The following is a 20,757-nucleotide window of genomic DNA, read 5'->3' as shown; positions in this document are numbered from 1 at the left end:
TAATCTATATAGACCGCGCCAAACAACTAGTCTGTTCTGAAGTAGCTATCTGCAACTAAACACTCCAACCAGCACAAGTATCAGGTTATGAAACACTTTATAATATTATAGACTACAAGCCCCTGAACAAAAATTACAAATGACCCAACGTTAATAACGCTTAGAAGGCTGTTACTAGGTATATCAGAAAATAACTCTGAGCGTCATTATGCGTCACTATGCCGTCATTTCTGAGCGGTACAGGTGAGTACGCGAGTAAAGAGTAAGGCTTGCGACCCTTATATTTCGACTCCTGCGCTGGAAAAATGTACGGCGTTTTCGGGTAAAGTATCTGTATATGTATACAAAACGAATTAGTATAGATTGAGCTTCTTTATCTCCTACGTAGTATAAATAGCGCACAATACATTTTTGATTTTATTCTTTGTAAGTTCATGTACCATCACGTGAGATTGTAGTGGAGATGGAAGCGGGCTAACTTGTTAGGAGTAGGATGAAGATCCACACACACCCCTTTCGGTTTCTACACGACATCGTACTGAAACGCTAAATCGCTTGGCGGTACGTCTCTGCCAGTAGGGTGGGAACTAGCCACGGCCGAAGCCCCCCACCAGCTAGACCTGGACCAATCAATATATCCCAGCCGGGGATCGAACCCAAGACCTCCGTCTTTTACGTCAAGTTTATGAGGATTTATGTACCCAATTATGTAACACTTTTTGTTTTTTGTACAATAAAATAAAAAAAAAACGAAAAAAATACAACGCGCATACCATTGCGCCACGGAGGCCGACAAAAATAATAATTAATTAATACGTCATAATACATAGTACAAAGCTCGGTGTTGCAAATTCGGTAGTTATTGATCGTCAATATGTATCTCTAGTCACGACGAAGAGCAGTGATAGCCCAGTGGATATGACCTCTGCCTCCGATTCCGGGGGGTGTGGGTTCGAATCCTGTCCGGGGCATGCACCTCCAACTTTTCAGTTGTGTGCATTTTAAGAAATTAAATATCACGTGTCTCAATCGGTGAAGGAAAACATCGTGAGGAAACCTGCATACCAGAGAATTATCTTCATTCTCTGCGTGTGTGAAGTCTGCCAATCCGCATTGGGCCAGCGTGGTGGACTATTGGCCTAACTCCTCTCATTCTGAGAGGAGACTCGAGCTCAGCAGTGAGCCGAATATGGGTTGATGACGAGTCACGAGGTACTTTGTGGCGCGCATTACTACTTAATAGTCCCACTAATATTATAAACGTGAAAGTTTGTCACTATTTTATGCTTAAATTACAGAATGGATCTGGCAAAAATTTTGTATAAAGGTAGTTTAGAACCTGGATTAATACATAAGCTACTTTTTATCTTGGACAAATCCATGGTTCCCGCGTGAGTAGTAAATGACCGCGTGAGCATCCAATGTAGTTGGTGGTTGATCTTACCCACAGATTAGACATCGCTAAAAGCTAACGTACCCGCTCCCGCGACATGCCCGCCGTCCTCACTCGTCCAGCCGGCGACATGTCCCGTCTACTGCAACGCGTCTCTTCGATCTATAAAATAAAAACAATGTATGCCAGCAGAAAAGACCTGCTGAAGCAATCAATAAAATATAAAACTATAAATTATTCTTTAGACTTGGCTTTCGAAACTAGGATCTAGGATGTTGGAAAGCAAGGCAGTTAGCTCACGAGTTATTTGGCCATGTATCACTATTTATTATTCCCTGAAGACACAAAGCATTTTGCGTCGTCTTTACACTCATGGCTAGAACTATACTTGGACGTCAGATAGAATCATAATCGGTTTTTGACATAAAAGTTTAGTCTGCAGAGGTCGTCAAAGCATAAGACTTCTACAATCAAGCGACCACAGAATAAAGAATAATCCAGAATAAGTATTTACAAGCAACGTGGTGAAGGCGGTGAAACCCATAAAAAACAAACGTCATGCGTCTCCTTGACATCCGTTTTGTCTTTTATCATAACTTATTTTTTAAAGTATTTCAAAATTTAACTCTAACAACAATTACGTAAATTAATTTATTAATCAATAATTACCAATAAACAAATACTACATCTTATTTCTTAAGTTTTATAATATTTCAAACATAAGACGCCGTTTTTCTTGAATTATATTGAAAATTACTGATGCCACGCATCGTCTCATACTGACTCGATAATATATTCGTTTTTTAATTTTGTATTTGGAACGGCTACGACACTGTCGTGTTCCGTGCGCTCTATCTGCCTATCATTCTTTAATCAAGCGACTTACTTCGTGCGGTGGCGGCGGACTGGAACTAGAGGCCAAGCTGGAGAGTGAGTGGTGGCGGCGCAGGTCGCACTCGCTCGGGGTGTCGGAGTCAGAGAGACGAGACGTGGATGTGGACGGCGGAGACAGATGCTCCCCATCCACATCGTCGTCCCGGTAGCGCTGGGAACATATGGGTGACCATTAACACATGAGTGTATTACAGTTCGTTTCATGTAGGATGGTGCAGGTGACAGTTCGCTTCACTCTTGAAAGTTTGCCCCGATTCGCGATAATAGTATGAACGTGATACAGGCGACTGTCACCGTACCAATCTATACTAATATTATAAAGCTGAAGAGTTTGTTTGTTTGATTGAACGCGCTAATCTCAGGAACTACTGGTCCGATTTGAAAAATTCTTTCAGTGTTAGATAGCCCACTTCTCGAGGAAGGCTATAAGCTATATATTATCCCCGTATTCTTACGGGAACGGGAACCACGCGGGTGAAATCGCATGGCGTCAGCTAGTATTTACGTAATGAGTTACATACAACGTTAGATTATCTAAAATGTTTAAGTGAAATAACACAAATATTAGTAAATTACCGTGATAACAGGTTTACTCGTAAATGCCTTTCTGCGTATTTGTAAAATACAAACTATATTTTTTTAGGTATAATTTTACAATACCATACCATAGGAGCATATGCTGGCAAATATTCATATATTATAATATGTCTTTGTTTAGTCTTATAGACGAGTAGAAAAAATGTTCAGGTCGAAGCCATAATCAAGCAAGCAAGTAAATCCCTTTGTGCTAACTCAGTTTTCCTTTCTGAATCTAAATTAATTAATAAAGTAATTCAATAAAATGAAAAACTTACGCTATATCCAGGAATTTCCTCGTGTGGTTTCAGCAAGTACCAATTAGCTTCTTGATTCATTATAACGGAGTCAAGGTCGAGTAACACCTCGCCCAGAAAATCATTGGGGCCGTAGCGATTCAAGTCCCACACAGTGACCTGTGGTGATTAAGTATGGTTCAATAAATAAATAATGTTAAATGGTGTGAATAGAGAATTTAAGTAATGTTATTTAGCATCCAAATATGTATAGTAGTATATATAAAACTGAAAGGTTTACTAAATCTCGAATGCGAACAGCATGACGTACAAAGTTGAAATTCGGGAAGGTACGAATTTATGGTTAATAGATTTTCCCTATGAACGGATTTTCCCAGATTAAAGAGTTCTAAGGGTGGATGAAGTCGTCGTTGATAATTGAATATGTATTATTGGAGATACGACATATCATCATCGTCATCAACAGCCTGTATCCGTCCACTGCTGGACATAGACCTTACCGAGAGCGCGCCACCACAAACGATCCACCTTCATCATCCAGCCACTTCCCACTACCTTCTTAATGTCTTCAAACCATTTACTGGAGGACGTCCTACTTATTATTACGCTTGCTGGTACGTGGTCTCCACTCCAAAACGCAACATATACCTGATGGTAACTATTTTCCTTCCTAGTCTTTCCTTGTTATTTAACAAGTTATTTTTTGTGCAAAAAATCGACTGTTGTAATTTCAGAAATCATGTAGATTAAATAAATACAATTAATTGCAAGTCTATTAGGAACAAATAGGTAACAAATTGTTAACCTACCTCTAGAGTTCGTTTTTTGAGATCTGAAATCCGTATGCCGCAGTACACAAACGTTTGGTTCCACCTCGGTTCCAGTGTGTTCGCAAGGGTTTTGGTGCGGCGTTTGCTTTTCTCGCTCTTGTCGGGAAGAAGGAAGATCTTGGAGTATGGACATCGAGGCGAGCCATCGGACCGCGGACAGAGGCCTGTAGCCGATACCACGGTCACTAGCAGTTGGAGAGCCGGGATGTCGAAGAAAACTTTTAACTGTTGGGAAAATATACCAAGTTTATTATACTGATAGTTAGAGAATGGCATAAGTAGTCTTACAATCTTGTACCTTGGAGAGCGCGATAAGCCAGCTAACTCAGTTGCATATAATTAACATCTGATAATGATCGTACATTATCAAACACTGTAAGCATGCCAAACCGCATTGGAGTAACTTGCTCTAAGCTCCGAATCCCCTCTCTTGTAAGAAAGACGCCCTGAACCTGTATTGGGCCATTCAAAGGGGCTGAAAATTTATACTATTTTTTCGAATAGTGACATAATAACAGTAGTGTTGTATGAAGGTATTCCCGTCGGGCACGGGGGCTTCCAACTGCTACGGAATAAATACTCAATACTGCTTTATTATGATCAAAATAAATTATATCTTTACATACTGCCCTACTGCTGCTGCTGTATCGCTTTTGACTTTCGACAATGATAAACTTCAAAATAATTTTAATTTATAGGGGACCCAGCTGCCCTTCCCTGCCCCCTTACCAAAGAGTCTTTGTGAGAAGTATCATGTTTATATATCCTTGTGATCCAAATGACTCGAGTATATTAGCTCTTTTTTAAAACTCTTTGTTTTTAGACTACTTGGAAGCTAAAAGACCAAATAACTATTTTAGCCTCGAGCCTAATTCTATTTATGAGTCTTAGTTTTCAGAACTTCGAGATCTGAAGAATATACTAAGACTAGTTTTTTGAAAATGCTTGCGTTTTTCTTTCAAGGCTAAAAGATGAAAGAGCTCTGAGCCCTTACGCAGACCGTATTTAAGGGTTTAGGTCTTTTTATTGAGCAAAACTTTTGTACACACGTTTAGTATGGATGACAATGCATTTTTAGCTAACGACGTCATTCTAAATACAACATGGCGGAAAAGCCATGATATATGAATAATGATGGACAAGAAGTGACTGTCTACTATTCTGCTCTTGGCCGCGGTAGTGAGATGAAGGTAATCAAGACTTAACCTGTATGCGGCCCGACACGCTGACGTTGTGGTAGTTCTGGCGCGCAGAGCGGCGCCGCGCGTGCACGTCTGGCGAGCCGGGTGACGTCACCAGCACGCTCGGCTTCTCGCACCCACCCATCATCATATCGGAGTACACTTCTGAAATATACACCCTTCATCAATTTCGATAGTAATGAATGGGCATGTATGAGAGCCGTGCACAAAACAGACAAAGCTAAAAGCTAACGCTTGATCAGTGACAGCCCAGTGGATGAGACCTCTGCCTTCGAATAGGATGGCGTATAATTAAATATCGCGTGTCTCACGGTGAAGGAATAACTCCTTCACCGTTAAATATCGCGATTATCGCTGTAAAGAAATTAGATGTGCTTGCCCCAAACCATATTATAAATACTTGGGGAATAATCTGTGATTGATTGATGATTGATTGATGATGACTACGAAAAGTGTAATCTGGCAGAGGCGAAATAAAGTTGAGAGGGAGGGCTAAAGAAGTTTTAATTCAATCGTGTGGTCTAGCACACTCACTATTTTATATTTTTAACTGATTTCTGACAGATTCCAGAAACGATTTCCGAAATAGATTCTAAGCGAACGTGGACTAAGATGTCACAAATGTCAAGATACTTTTATTAGATCCTTGAATTTTTAACTGTGTAGCACAATCGTAGCAAAATAGCTACGATTGTGCTACACAGGTTAATCGATGAAAGATGCTACGTAGCACGTTACATCTTTTCGTAGCTCACTGTAATATTTCGTAGCATTCTACGACAATGCTACAGTAGCATTGTCGTTTTTGATTTCGATCACATTCTCAACTTGTTGATTTTTTGGAACTAAATTCCAAATTCAAAATCAATTTATTTCAATTAGGCTAGATTAATCACTAACTATTGGTGTTATAATATATGGTGGTAACACAACTGTTGGTGTTGATGTAGCTGTTTATACCTTTGTAAGCTCTCCAACATTGCACGGGCGGGCGCAACGGCGCCAGCGGCCGCGACACCATGAGCTCAACGTGCGAGTCGTGCTTTTTGTTGGTGTTGATATAGCTGTCTATACCTTAGTGAGCTCTCCAAGATTGCGCAGGCGGGCGGAATGATGCCAGCGGCTGCGACACCACGAGCTCGACATGCGAGTCGTGCTTGCTGTTGGTGTTGATATAGCTGTTTATACCTTAGTGAGCTCTCCAAGATTGCGCAGGCGGGCGGAATGATGCCAGCGGCCGCGACACCAAAAGCTCGACGTGCGAGTCGTGCTTGCTGTTGGTGTTGATGTAGCTGTTTATACCTTTGGGAGCTCTCCAACATTGCACGGGTGGGCGGGATGGCGCCAGCGGCCGCGACACCACGAGCTCGACGTGCGAGTCGTGCTTGCTGTTGGTGTTGATGTAACTGTTTATACCTTTGTGAGCTCTCCAACATTGCACGGGTGGGCGGGATGGCGCCAGCGGCCGCGACACCACGAGCTCGACGTGCGAGTCGTGCTTGCTGTTCGCGACCACTGCAGCCACCTCGTCTGCGCCGCGACCTTGTAGCGGGACGCCGTTCCATTGCAGGACTTCATCTCCTGCCACAAGATTTTAGAGGGTTAAGCCTAGTTCGAATCTAGACAGAATTTGGAACAGATAGATTTCATGAAATCTGTGTGTGCATATTTTTTCAACCACTTATCATTAAAGTTAGTTAAAATATTCCAATGACCCACTGAATAGTCCCATCCTTTTAAAAGGCAAAACATATTGATCGTTGTTGGATGTAAATTTATAAATACCAACCTATTTTTAGCTGCCCTTCTAAGTCCGCGATGGAACCTTTCTTGACTTTCTCGACGATGGCTCCGCGCGTTCCGTCCGGCAGTATCTTCCCTCCCACCACCTTCAGCCCGAGGATCGCTGCCGAAGAGTGGGAACTGCCTTCCACCACGCTCTTGCGGAGAACCATGTGCCCAATCATACGTGTCCCATCAGGCGACACTTGCCAGTTCAGTGGAAACTGTTACCAATGATATAAGCTTAAATATGATCGATCAAATGGCTCAAATGTCACAAACATCAGCAAGTTTGGCTAGAAGTGTGTCGCGATGACGAAAGTGCACACTCAGTGGTACTAGGACGACTCATGCTTGCCAATGCAATCATGCTGCAGCCAAACACAAATATGCCTAATCGTTAGCCCTTAAACCGTAAACTAGTACCTACCTATTTCAATTAGGTCAAACATTAAACAAACGTCAAATTATTACAAATATTCATATTTCGCTGTCTACTTGCTAATTTTTTAGAATGATATAATATTGCAACTCATATCCAGTGATTTTAAATATAAAAGTCGAGTTTGAAAAGAATAAATAATATCGTGTAGGTACTCATTAGGTTTTTCGTTTTAACAAGCAAGCTAAGTGGTAACCGTTAGTATGAAAATGTGCAATGATCATTAAGTACCTTAGGGCAATCACCCCTGTTCGAGTCTTCGCTGGAAGTAAAAGTGCTAGAGGTATCGATGCCCGAGTCTTTGGTGGCGGAGTCCTGGCTGGTCTGCCGCTCGGCCTCCCAGCGCAACGACGCCCAGTCGTGCGGCGCGCCCGAGGCGTCGCGGCCGCCCCGAGGAAACGTCGCAGCACCTTCGTGTCCATCGAAGCGTACAGTTTTTTTTCTCCTCTCGGTGAACCGTCTGTTATCGGAGGAGTCTTCCCACAGATAGGCACTCTTATACACGGCCCGGTCGGGACGCGGGCCCCCGTCCGGCGCGTAGGGCCGCAGGTACGAGCCCTCGCCGTCGTCGCGCGCGCGCCAGCGGCAGTCCGTCACCGAGTCGAAGCTACGGCCGCCGGCCGGCGCGCCCCGGGCGGCCTCCGGCAAGTACTCGGCCGGGGAATGATTAGTCAAATTGTAATAATTGTTGGCGGCGACGCTGGCGCCGCGCAGGTGCGCGTGCCGCAGGGACGAACACGCTTCGAGTTGTCCTAGAGATGACAACGAGTGAGTGACGAGTCGACCGACTACGCCTGCCTGCGACCGCCGCGCGCGCCCGAACGCGCCCGGGACCGATTCGTTCGTTCATTCGTTCGTATAAACATTTATTTACTTCTCATTAATTCATTCTATTTGAAGTATACATAATTATCACGAAATCTCTTTAGAGTCTATCAATAATAACCCAGGCTACAAACATATAACTCGCAGTAAAAGCGGTGATCACGCGCAAGCGGAATGAATGTGAGTGAGAATTAATGATCCACTTTTTAAATTAAATAAAAAGAGGCAGAAAATAATAACAACACGCGTATATAAAAATCTATTGAAGTAGCAACAAGTACCTATACACTTCTTTTCCCACACATGCATTGCTTGAACCATAATTATATATAGATACAGTGCTTTAATAAGAATATAATTTAAAAAAAACATTATAAATATGCATTTCCTTTTACTCAAAAGAATATAGTTTTTCACTCATACATAATGTTGTTTCAATGAAACTAAAAGATTAGTACATAATTTATTATGCACAAATTATGTAAAAAAATTAATTATGTTAAAGATCCTCATACAAACAAAATTAGCGTTTAATTATCAAGTAATAAAAATATTGAATAGTTCAAAAAACAAGCATTCGTTATTCGAAATATATGAAATATGTTTAAATAAAATATCAAGTGGTTCAAGCAATAAGCTGGCAGAAGTACATAAATATTTCGCAAAATGGGTTGAATTTTATATATTCACGTTAATAGTAGGGACATTAATAGTTTGAGAATCTCTATTTGTTTAAAGTCGGTTAAAACTTTATGGTTTGATCAAACAGTGGACGGGACGGGACGGCAGCTAAGCAACTAGCAATTGTAATGTATTAGATAATATAGAACACGAATATAACGCTATAGCTTGGCAAATTCGTTCGTAACACTCCCGATTATCCGCGGGGGCCGGGAGAAGGTAGCGATTCCCAGCGCGCACGACTTCATACCCGCGCAGTCCTTCCCCGTCGCCCGCACATCATAGGAGTGTCATCAACGAACTTGCCAAGCTATAGCTTACGCGTGTTTTGTGATATTTGGTATTACTGTACACCACATAATTCTTTCACAGTGAATCGCTTTAGCCTGTTAAGTGGTTATAGTTAAATTTGTAATAAATACTCGTACTTATAATGTTTAAAGTTAGAAAAATATTCCTCACTGCATGTTCCATTGGTTAGCCTATGTAACTTCAGATCATAAGGTCCTTGGTCTAAGAAATCAGACATCGTGTTTCCATATGCTAAAGACATCACGTCAAGTCGTTTTTGCCGTCCCGCCGTCTTCGCATTGTAACTCGCGGGACGGTGCTTCTGCCGTCCGCTGTCCACCCAAACCATAACCGTGTACATCTATGTATCTATGTACATCTGCCTGATAGATTAATGATCGATAAGATGACAATGACCCAAACATACGAAGAAGGATAGAAAATCGATTAACAGCGATCAAGGATTGTCGTTCAGAACATTTCACAAAACGTACAATGTGACAATTAACAATATAAACACCAACAAAATAGGATTAGTTACAACGCACGGTTCCGAAATACGCGCTCTCACCGATAAGAACTTTCTCATTTTCTCATCTAACATCGCCTGTCGCTGGGTTCTCGTAGGCCCGCGCGCGCGGCTCCTATCTCTAGTGATACCTGCGAACAGGAGCCCTATTCTGTATCGATGTTTTTATAACTGGATAGTGTGAGCTTTAAACTCGTGTTTTGACTCTCTATCTAACACAATGCTATATAAGGGAGCGACAGGTACGAACTCGAAGCTGACACTGTCGAGTTATAAACACATCGTTACAGAATAACGCTACAAGGCAGCTCGAGATCAAGCGGTGACGGTGCCGGGCGCGTAGCAGAGGCGCGCGAGACGCGAGACGCGGTTCAGTTACTCAATCAAGCCCTTGATATCAATACTCATCAAGGTCGTTAAATTACACGTTCCATTCATTACAAAAATTAAGGTCGATGTTATCTGAAAAAAGGTACAGGCATCTGTATATAGAAAACAACAAGAAAACATTGTCTTAAAAGTCTGGAGTAATGAATATTCAGGATACTTACACAATAATTGTTCGCTCACATGTACTACATGAACAGAAATGATATAAACATAAAATATGTATATGTACCTATGGAAAAGTTTAGGTGCTCTAGATTTAACGTTTGTGACTTTTATAAATATTCCTCTTAACGATTTAAATTACCCCGTACTAACTAATCACTATAAGAATAAAAAATGAAAATGTTTATACCTCGCACGGAACACCTTAACTTTATCGTTGCTAGATGTTGAGGGTTAATATAGAGTAAACTTTTAATCAGAGTTTTTATGAGCGCAGATACATTCTCAGTGTGGCCAGGTTTGCCTACTTGTATGTAAAACATTTGATTGCGTGTCGTGTAGTGTGGCTGTCGTGTGAGGTGACAAACAAAAGTTGCTCGGGAGGAAGGGATCGGTGAGTCGGGAGCGCGGGAGAGCGTGCTCACTTACCACGGTCGCGGTACTCGTCGTTCTCGTCGGACACGCACTCCGGCGCCTCGTCGTCGGACGAGGACGAGCGCGGCGGCAGCGGGAGGCCGGGCCCCAGGGGCGGTAGCAGTTGCGCGTGCCCGGCCGGCCCCAGGCCCGCATCCTCGACCCCGTACGCCGCCTTTTGCCTCGGATGCACGAGGTGCGGATGAGTCCGGGCCAGCCCCTCCAACTCCCCGTAACACCGCGCCTCCTGTTGACTGTACTGCCGCCGCAGCGCACTCCCCGACCTCTGCAAGGGTAGGTTCTCCTTCTCTGCGGCGCTATGTGCCCTCTCTAACTTCGGCCGTTTATCTATAGAAGTTTCTCCCTGAGGAGGTAAACCTCTCAAATCGGACTCCATCTGCCACAGCATTGAATCTTGACCGGCGCTTTTGTGTATCCATTGGCCGGTTTTTGATAACAGTTCTTGTTTTTTGCGACAGAGTATGCAAACCCATATAACCTGTAAGTTATTATTACCTTAAATATCCTTGCAGCTATATTCGATAGGGATTCCTAGCGTTCATCGGAGTTGCAAAAAAAAAAGATTTCTTTAGCTTTATAAGTAGGTATAAGTGCGTAAATGTTATTGGTAGTGTAGGTGAGTGAGAGGATGCGGGATTCAGCATTGTTCCTATCGTTTGTTTAACTCGTTGTTTAGAAAAGTAATGATGAATCTCTACAAAAACATGCATAGATTTCGAAGTATTTCAGTAAGTAGTTGAAGATGGAAATATCAGTTATTAGTGCAGTGGTACAGAGATACAGATGTGCTCTCTAGGAATTATATCAGAAGCCCTCGCGAGAGATGTGTGAGGTAGCAAAGGTAAGCCTTGTAGGAAGCTCTAGGTGTCCCTGAGGAGTTCCTTACCTTGTTGGAGCGCAAGGTGACCTTTCCGCCACAACGGGCGCAGCACCTCACCCTGCAGTAGTGACACGAATGACCCACGCCGTCCGCAAACTTGGTCTTGAGACAGATGTGGCACGTGGCGGCTAGCTCCACCCCGGCTGCTCGGTGCATTTCGTTTCTGGTACGAATAGTCTGCTCGAGTACCGCTACTTCGTCTTGTTTACGTCTGCCATTGACAAAAAAATATTTTTTACATGAGTTACGTTGACAGAATAAATAGATGGCTCGATTAACTGCAAACCATCATCTACAATAGACCAAAATTTCACAAGGCTTGCAAGGAACACGATATATTTAATGTGCTGTCCTATGTTCGCCACCTGAGGCATAAAGGTCAAGTGCCTGAAATTACACCGACAGCCTCTGGATCGTTTGTTTCACGGAGTGAATAAACACCATATTTGCTTACTGTTTTTAAGCAGTAATTTAAAACAATATCAGGTTATCAGGATGACAGTACTGGATTAGGCCTCTCTTCTCCACACTTAACGTACTCTTTAAGGCTAGGGTGTAACACCAACTTCTGAACTCCAGCCTGAGGTTTTTACTTCTTGGAAGATAAGTTCGTGAAAGAATGAAAAGCTCAATATGTATTTTTATAAGCCAACTCGATTCCAGGACTTCGTGATCCAAGGTATGTACAGTTTTAAAGCCTCCCGAGCTAAATGGGTAATTTTGGCACCTTGTACATATTTCTACCTACTTATTTTGTTACTTGATGAATATTGTTTTATATTTTTATGTGCAATAAAGAATATATATATATATCTATCTATCTATCTTGCGAGGAGACTTGAGCTCAGCAGTAAACCGAATATGGGTTGATAATAATGATGATAATAATCTTAAATGCTTCCAGTATAATTCTATGTGGCTTCGGATCACTAGATCCCAGGTTCGAATCCTGGGCACTGTCATAGAAAAACTTTTTCTTTTTTAAGATATTTTCAGTAAAAAATTTCAACCTACAGTTGGGAAGTTGGTGGAGGAGTTTAACCCCGTGCCTCGGAGAGCACATTTAGCGGTCAGCCTCAGACACTATTATAAACATCAGCATTGCTATTGTGTAAAAAAAAATTATAAAATTCGCAAGTGCGAGTCTCAGATTCACCTCTATCTTTCTCATTGTATATTATCGTGTTAGACAGAGAAAGATAGAGGAGACTTCGAAACTCACACTAGCGAGTTGTGGTCAGCGATTCATACATCGTTACCGAATAGCGCTACTGACAGTGGTAATCTAACATTATTACCCTAATCCCGTCAAACCCGCATTGGATCAGTGTGGTGGTTCTAAGCTCCATATTCCCTTTACTATAAGGGGGGAGGCTTGGTCGTGTATTGGGCCGTTGATATTGATAATGATAACAATCTTAGATTAAGTATTACTGCCTGTTAGCTGTTTCGTTATATACCAAGAATAGTAGGTACTCAGGGTTTAAATATTACAAAACTTGGCACACGAACAGTCGCTAGCATCGGCCTGTGACTAATAAAGTGCATAGAATGCATGAAATACGAAGGGGTGAGAACTTGCGGTAAAGCTCGATACTCGTATCTCGCTAGAGAAATGCGAAGTTATCGTAATATCAGCCCCCGTAGACAAGTGGCACGTCGATTCTCTTTCTACGATCGCAAACGAAAACTAGACTAACTAACTTCGAAAACTAGAAAAATGTATGGGAATGACATTTGCTATCGACAGGTCACGTGGTCAAGATCTGTCATTCCGATACATTTTTCTAGTTTTCGAAACCTTAGCGATCGTAGAAAGAGAATCGACGTGTCACTTGGCTATAGGGGCTGGTTTAGAATATTACTTACAAGACACACAACATTAATACTGCAAGAAACGAATTAAATAACCGGCTAAGTGCGACTCGGACTCTTTCACTAAAAATGGCAAAACATCACGTTTGTTGTATGAGCCCCCGTATATATTTTAATCTGTTTTTTTTTTAATATTATTTGTTATAGTAGCAACCGAAATACTCATGTGTGAAAATTTTAACTGTTTATCTATTACGCTTCATGAGATACAACCTGGTGATAGACGGACGGACATCAGAGTCTTATGGTAGGCGTCCACAGATCGCATCGTACGTATCGGACGGATCGCATCAAATATATTGTAACATTCTTGGTGTAGAGAGTCATACAAATTCGTCCACTGATCCGCATCGTACGGATCGCACGAATCTACGCGTAAAATTAAAAATCCGTTTAAAGCGATGCAAATCTGTGGACGCTTACCATCAGTACTAGGGTTCCGTTTTCATCTTTACGGATCCATAAAAATATGCAAGACAATGCCTCGTGAACCCTATATGTTAATTTACTCTTTGCTCGTGATTAAGGCTGACTCGACATCTTCGCTTGGTCTCGGCATGGTGTGTATGACAAAACTCTTTTATAAATATAAATTGTACAGTGGAAGATCCAAAAAAAATACCAGCATGAACCCATGAATGTAGTTCCCATTGCCGTGGAAATATGGGGATACAATATAGCCTACTTACTTCCTGATAATGTAACTTCCTACTGGTGAAAGAATTTTTCAAATCGGTCCAGTAATTTTTGAGTTTTTTTTCTTTAGATACAAAGATACAATTTCCTCTTTATAATATTATTGTATACTAGCAGACGCCCTGCGATTTCACTCGCGTATATTCCGTTCCCGTGTGTATACGGAGATAGCCTATGACACTCACAAGTAGTATGGCTTCTAGTTGTTTAAAAAAAAAGTAAATAAAACGTATTGTTAATGTAAATATGACGGCCTTCGTGGCGCAGTGGTATGCGCGGTGGATTTATAAGACGGAGGTCCTGGGTTCGATCCCCGGCTGGGCCGATTGAGTTTTTCTTAATTGGTCCAGGTCTGGCTGGTGGGAGGCTTCGGCCGTGACTAGTTACCACCCTACCGACAAAGACGTATTGCCAAGCGATTTAGCGTTTCGGTATGATGTCGTGTAGAAACCGAAACGGGTGTGGATTTTCATCCTCCTGTTAACAAGTTAGCCCGCTTCCGTCTTAGATTGCATCATCACTTACCATCAGACGAGATTGTAGTCAAGGGCTAACATGTAAAGCATAAATAAAATTATAAGTAACTTGAAATAATGTATCTGCTGGTGAAAAAGTTTAGTTTGTTCGGAAATCATAATGGTAAACCTTCGGTTTATTCCCTGTGGTCGCTGCGCCGTGATCCGTGGGCGACATCATTATAATGCTGCCAAATCTTATATATTACGAAAGGTCATTCAACACCAAATCTTGAAATTCGCTTGATGTACAACGACAAAATTTGGCAGGGAGGTAGTTTATAGTTAGTAGGTATCCACTAAGATTTTCATTATGGAGGTTTAAGGGCAAACGGAGTCGCGGGCGTCCGCTAGTTAAAAATATATTGACGGACAAATACAACATGCATACCAACTACTTGTTTATAAACTTTTCTGTTAACACAATTAAAGATATCGTGGATTTTTTTTCTATAAAAATTACCAATGTTGAGGTTAAAACTATTCTTCTTTACTTTTACAACATTTTTGGATTTGTTTTGTACTTATTTCAAATAAATCCATACAATACAATCTCTGGATCGACTAAACTGATTTTGAAAATTCTTTTACCACTCGAAAGCCACGGTATTTGTTAATGTCATAGGCTATGTTTTATCCCCGAATTGTTAAGGGCACAGGAAGTACGCGGATATAACCGCGGGGCCTCAACTAGTCTAATATCATTTGGTTAAACAGACTAAGGAATCGGCAACATTTGAGAACATACCAGGCGATGCGCATTGAAGGGTTCCGTAGTATTCGTAGCACGATACAATATGCAGTGTGCTACGGATAGACTTGGTCCATCAACTATTCCTACCAATTGATAGATAAAGGATAAGTTTCACGCATCACACAGAGACCTTCTTTATCAAAGTATCAAAAAATAAAATCTAAGTATACTAACACTAGCTGACGCCGCGCGGTTTCATCCGCGTGGTTCACGATCCCGTAGAAATACGGGGATAATATATAAACTATAGCCTTCTTCAATAAATAGGTTATCTAATACTGAAAGAATTTTTCAAATCGAACCAGTATTTCCTGAGATTAGCGCGTTCAAACAAACGAACTCTTCAGCTTTATAATATTAGTATAGATAACATAGATTTTAAAGAAGTGAAATTTTACTGTTTGTTTGTTACGAATAGGTTCTGAAACTACTTTAGATTATCTAGTGAATCTTTACTCTATTAAATCTATGGAAACTACTGAACTCATTTTAAAAAAATCTTTGATGAATGGAAAGATTATAATCAGTGAGTTACATATACTATATATATTTATACCATTGTAAATAGAAGGCAGAGTATGCTAGTGCAAAGTAGCACAAAAAACCGTGGAGCTGTGTCTACAGTAAATATTTTTCTAAAATAACGGTAATTCGATCAACACCAGTCCGATGTTAAGTTGATTGTGTTTCTCATCTTTGTGCCTTACTGAGCACGCAAAGAGTAAGGCGTTTGTCCCGGTTGTTATCATTACATACCTAATAACTTTATCATCATTATCAACCATATTCGGCTCACTGCTGAGCTCCAGTCTCCTCTTACAATGAGAGGAGTTAGGCCAATAGTCCACCACACTGGCCTAATGCGGATTGGCAGACGTCACACACGCAGAGAATTAAGAAAATTCTCTGGTATGAAGGTTTCCTCACGATGTTTTTCTTTCTCCGTTTGAGACACGTGATATTTAATTTCTTAAAATGCACACAACTGAAAAGTTGGAGGTGCATGCATTTAATAGATATGGATAATATCAATAAGATATTGTGGTGTTGTTGTGGGTAATATCAATAAGATATTGTGGTGTGGTTGTTTTTGGTTGTGGTGGTAGTTGGTAATCTCTGGATTTACACAAGAAAGACATGTTATTTGTGAGTATCATAGCTTATATCTTATACCCGTAAGATCTCACGGGAACTACGTGAATGAAACTGCGTGGCGTTGACTAGTCTAATAATAAAACTAAGGTAAGCAGGTACTCGTACTTATAATTTGATATTCCTAACTACATTTTTTGTGTGTTTATCTTTATGCGTTCCTGAACTGAACCATTCATGCAATTGTGGTAAAGCCTTGGTGACTTCATCTGTGTAATCCATTTCAATGCAAAAAATAAAAATTATTTTTGACAATAAATGGAAAGCCTTTAGTTAATGCTTGCGAGAAATGTTAAATTCACAAAAGATTAAAATTTAAAAATTCCAATTGACTCTGTTGATATTACTCTACGAAGCTCCAATAGGGATTTTCATGTGATTTTCATAGCAGACTAAGCTTAGCTTTCGTTTTTCATTGCAATAGGATGTTGGGAAACTAGAATAAGGATGTTCATTCGAGTTGAATCAATAAACTGAGCAAGTATCTAGGAATGTTGTAGACTATGATTTATTAATGACTTGCGAAAATAAGCAAACAATATGATTAGATTTGTGAATAGATCGTCACTAATGACAACTTTCGTAGCAGGTAGCTACGAATCTTCGTAGCTACCTGCTACGAAAGTTGATTTGTGTTGTTTTGTTTAACTTTAACAATCAAAGTTAAACAAAATAATAATGGATGGTGGAAATAACAGAATGCTTCAAATCTAAAACAGGTAGGTATGCAAGGAACGGCGGTCCACCGTGTACGTGCAGTCTTACGAAAAGCCTTTATTGGCAAGCTTAAACGAATTCTTAAATATTTTCATCAAAAAACACGATATTTATACTTTTTAAAAAGTTTGAGAATGTTTTTGTGAAAGTTTCAATCAAATAAATTTAGGCTTCATTCGCACGAGAGTCAAAAAAGCGATGCGTTAAAACCCAGCGTTGGCGGGCGTAGCGTACAGTATGAAGTTGAATGAAGCTCTTTTTCCAACATCCTAAATTGAAAATGCACCACTACTCGATAAAAAGCGATGTGTTTTAAAAACGCTGTCGTCTGAATATATACTTGGGAATGCATTTGTTGTATTTGAACGCTTTTTTAAAGTCCGTTAATACAGCTCTCGTGCGAATGATGGCTTAGAAAAGAAGATAAGAAGTTTACCCGGGCTTTGTGTTAATAACAATTATCTTTCTAAAGAGAATTTTCCTCATGGGAAATTATTTAAGTAAGCTCTTAATGTCACCGAACTACACTTAATATATTTGTAAAAACTGGATGAAAATCCGTTGAATAGTGTTAGACGTAAACGAGTAGACTTACTGAGAGAAGAACATTTGATTTTGATTTATTCTCTAATATCTTTTTGTCAGTATGAATTTCGAAATTATTTATTTAGTAACATGGTTAAATAATATTTATGCTTCTGTAAATTTGCAGAGAGCACAATACTTTATACAAGAGAGTACAATACTATAAAAAAAATGTAATTACTCTGCTAAAATGCGGGCGGTTTCAATAAATGTGAATACAAAGCGGCCACAAGCCTTGCAAATTTAGTAGGTACAGTGTTATGCAGGTCTGAAAGTAGGTCACTAAAATATCTTACTGCATCCACGCTCCCGCAAGCGAAGCGTCTACTTAACGTCAATAACTAAGTAGAAGCTAGTGCAAATGTTCCGCGCCAAGTAATATAGACTTCATACATACAGACTCCGGGTGGTAATGAGTACGAAAACCAAAAGTCTTGGTAACAAAAAAAGTACTTAATATTAAAAAAACTATTCTATGATTTTAATTTTTGAGTCATGAAGGAGATCTGTATTATATGATATTATTATAGGTCAAATGATTTTGTAATCTAATTATGTACATTGTATAGATACGAATAAATACTCTCTACAACACTGCTTCCAATTACAATTTATTCCTAATAGAGTAAAAAAGAAAAAGAAAAGGTCTCTCTTTTCGTTTTTATTATTAACAGTATTTATGGGAAGTTTCATTAAAACAGTGTCTCAATAATAGTTATTCTGTGTCAATCTCGTCTATTTTATACATACGTAATCACGGCTTTCGCGCAGATGTGACACTGAATTTACGTCGATATTACATAGGGTTATAAATATTCTGAAATTAACAAACTGCACTGTTATTTTCCGGGTTGTATGTAATTACAAATGTTACGACCGATAGACCGTTTTAAGATCGTTTCAAATGCATCGGGTAATATTATAATAAAAGCACATTCACAACATTGTCACATATGGTGCATTAGAGAAAGATGGCGAGCGAGGATGGAGCGGGTGGGAGTCCGCCACCACCGGGTGGCGGAGGCGCGGAGGGAGGGTCGGGGCACACCTCATAATCTCGTGCTCTCGCTGCTCCTCTTGTCGCTGGCGCATTATGACGCCCTCGATGATGGCGCGCTCCTCCGGCGTGAGGTGCGACAGGTCCGGCATGTCGTCCATGTCGCGCGGCGAGCCGCGAGCGGTGCGCGGGCCCGCCGCGTGCTGCGGTGCTGTGCCGCGGCGCGACGTAGGCGCCACTCGCCCCGGAGGTTTATTTGATAATGCCGGGCGGGCCAATGGCGCGGCATCACACTGACGTCAGCGTGACTATTGATCGCTCGCCCGAGCCAACATCAGCGCGCCGCCGCCGACGATACGTACGCCCTTTCTCGTTCCGATGCGTGCGCATCGGTCCCTCGCAGACGGCAGACCCAAGCGTTCTATTTATATTATTCTCGCAACGGTAAACGAAACATTTCTACGAAATCATCATCTGTAGGGATTTAAGGTAGTTATACATTGGAGTAGAGTACATATAAGTTGTATTGCCTGTGAACGTAAATTATCTCTTTCGTTATTCAATCGAGAACAGAAGTCCGTCAATGAGCAAGTTTCAATCACAATCCAGCGGAGGCGGCACGCATTCGCCCGGTAGGAAGTTCACGTCGTCGTTATGAAAGAGGGTTCTCTGCCCGTCGCCCCACGGATATTTTTTTGTGCGTATGCGCATATACTCGTAATCGCGACATTCTGTCTTATGCGGCGGATGACATCCCGAGATAAGGGCGGCTTGTATTATGATGAGCGGTAAACAAACGAAAAGCGAGATATACTTATACCGTTTTGGATTGGGTTTCTCGAAATGTGGGCAGCACGGATTGGGAGGGATCTTGGAGTGACGGCACGTTGCAGGTGGCGTCACCGGGCATGAGGAGCCCGGCGTGCCTGGGTAACAGCAAGGGGGCTTGCGGGGTGGATAGCAAAGACTGTATAATCTAATACAGTTGTGTCTTGCTAATCCATACCTGCGTGAACTGTTGAGCATATTAGTTATTTTGAAAATAAATGTTTATTTATTTTTTAAACATTGCACTTCGAATTTTATTTTAATTTGATTTTTAATTTTGCTTTTTTTATAAAATTCAACTTTTCATTTCATTTTTTTAGTAGTTTGTCATTCATTGTCAAACTTTGACAAGTTTATCATATTCTTTGTTTTTTTCAGTCTGCTGAAAGACTAAAAAGCAGGTACTGTTTTAGATGCTTTTTAGTTGTACGAATCGTTATATATACGTGACAAAACTTGAAGTGGTCCACAAGGCTCCACGAATCGATAGATAACGAAGTAGAAACCTGGAAGTAAGAAAATGAAAATTTCGAACTAAGAGTAGGTATAGTTTTTAGTCCTGTGAATACGCGGATACTTTGCCTATGTTAAATGGGATCAGTTAACCCTTTTCAGCCATTAGCGCCAGAACAGACAGACAGACCAGAATTATAATATTTGAGTAAAAATTTAGTAAGTACATTGAAAATTTAGTTTACCATTTAGTGAAAAGCTTTTAATTTAAAATTACAAAGAGACACTTCAATTTTATATATTTGTGTATGGATATATTCAAACTGTTTGTCAATTCTTTGTGGCTAGTGTAGCTAATGAATGCTGGTCCGTAGAGTCTACTTCTACGCCGAATAGTGATTCTTCTACCCCGTAGCTAAGTAATAAATGTCTATGTCTTAGCCATCTAATTGAATTGGCCTGCTAATTTATTAATAATGTTATTTATTAAACAGTGGTATTTAGTGAAATCACAAAACTACGAAAAGTCAAAGCACTGACCGCAACGTATAACAAGCTAAATATAGCTGACCATTTAGTTATTGACAGTTATGCAACGCTTAGTTAAAAGACCATG

At 40.7% G+C, this 20,757-nt stretch overlaps 1 protein-coding gene across 13 annotated transcripts in view; it reads right to left on the bottom strand.

The window, feature by feature from the left end:
• The window catches only part of LOC112043340 (regulating synaptic membrane exocytosis protein 2-like), a 38,131-nt gene extending 18,958 nt beyond the window's left edge, over window positions 1–19,173 (bottom strand). For 2 of the 13 annotated variants that reach the window (XM_024078706.2, XM_024078709.2), the window contains exons 1-11: window positions 18,912–19,130; window positions 11,576–11,780; window positions 10,684–11,167; window positions 7,608–8,128; window positions 6,942–7,158; window positions 6,569–6,733; window positions 5,157–5,296; window positions 3,930–4,175; window positions 3,142–3,279; window positions 2,280–2,438; window positions 1,478–1,555 (exon numbers count right to left, since the gene is read on the bottom strand). In XM_024078706.2, the coding sequence (XP_023934474.2) occupies window positions 1,478–1,555; window positions 2,280–2,438; window positions 3,142–3,279; window positions 3,930–4,175; window positions 5,157–5,296; window positions 6,569–6,733; window positions 6,942–7,158; window positions 7,608–8,128; window positions 10,684–11,167; window positions 11,576–11,780; window positions 18,912–19,021 (2,463 nt within the window). In that variant the 5' untranslated portion in view covers window positions 19,022–19,130. Of the gene's footprint in view, window positions 1–1,477; window positions 1,556–2,279; window positions 2,439–3,141; window positions 3,280–3,929; window positions 4,176–5,156; window positions 5,297–6,454; window positions 6,540–6,568; window positions 6,734–6,941; window positions 7,159–7,607; window positions 8,129–9,744; window positions 9,834–10,683; window positions 11,168–11,575; window positions 11,781–18,911 lie in introns of those variants that run through there. The other 11 variants (XM_024078714.2, XM_052881256.1, XM_052881253.1 and 8 more) reach the window with 10 other exon arrangements.
• Window positions 19,174–20,757: the final 1,584 nt, after the last annotated feature.

This window comes from Bicyclus anynana, chromosome 4 (assembly GCF_947172395.1).
Source record: "Bicyclus anynana chromosome 4, ilBicAnyn1.1, whole genome shotgun sequence".
Taxonomy (NCBI): domain Eukaryota; kingdom Metazoa; phylum Arthropoda; class Insecta; order Lepidoptera; family Nymphalidae; genus Bicyclus; species Bicyclus anynana.
The sequence above is the reverse complement of the archived record's forward strand: the minus strand, read 5'-3'. Positions and strand labels throughout refer to the sequence as shown.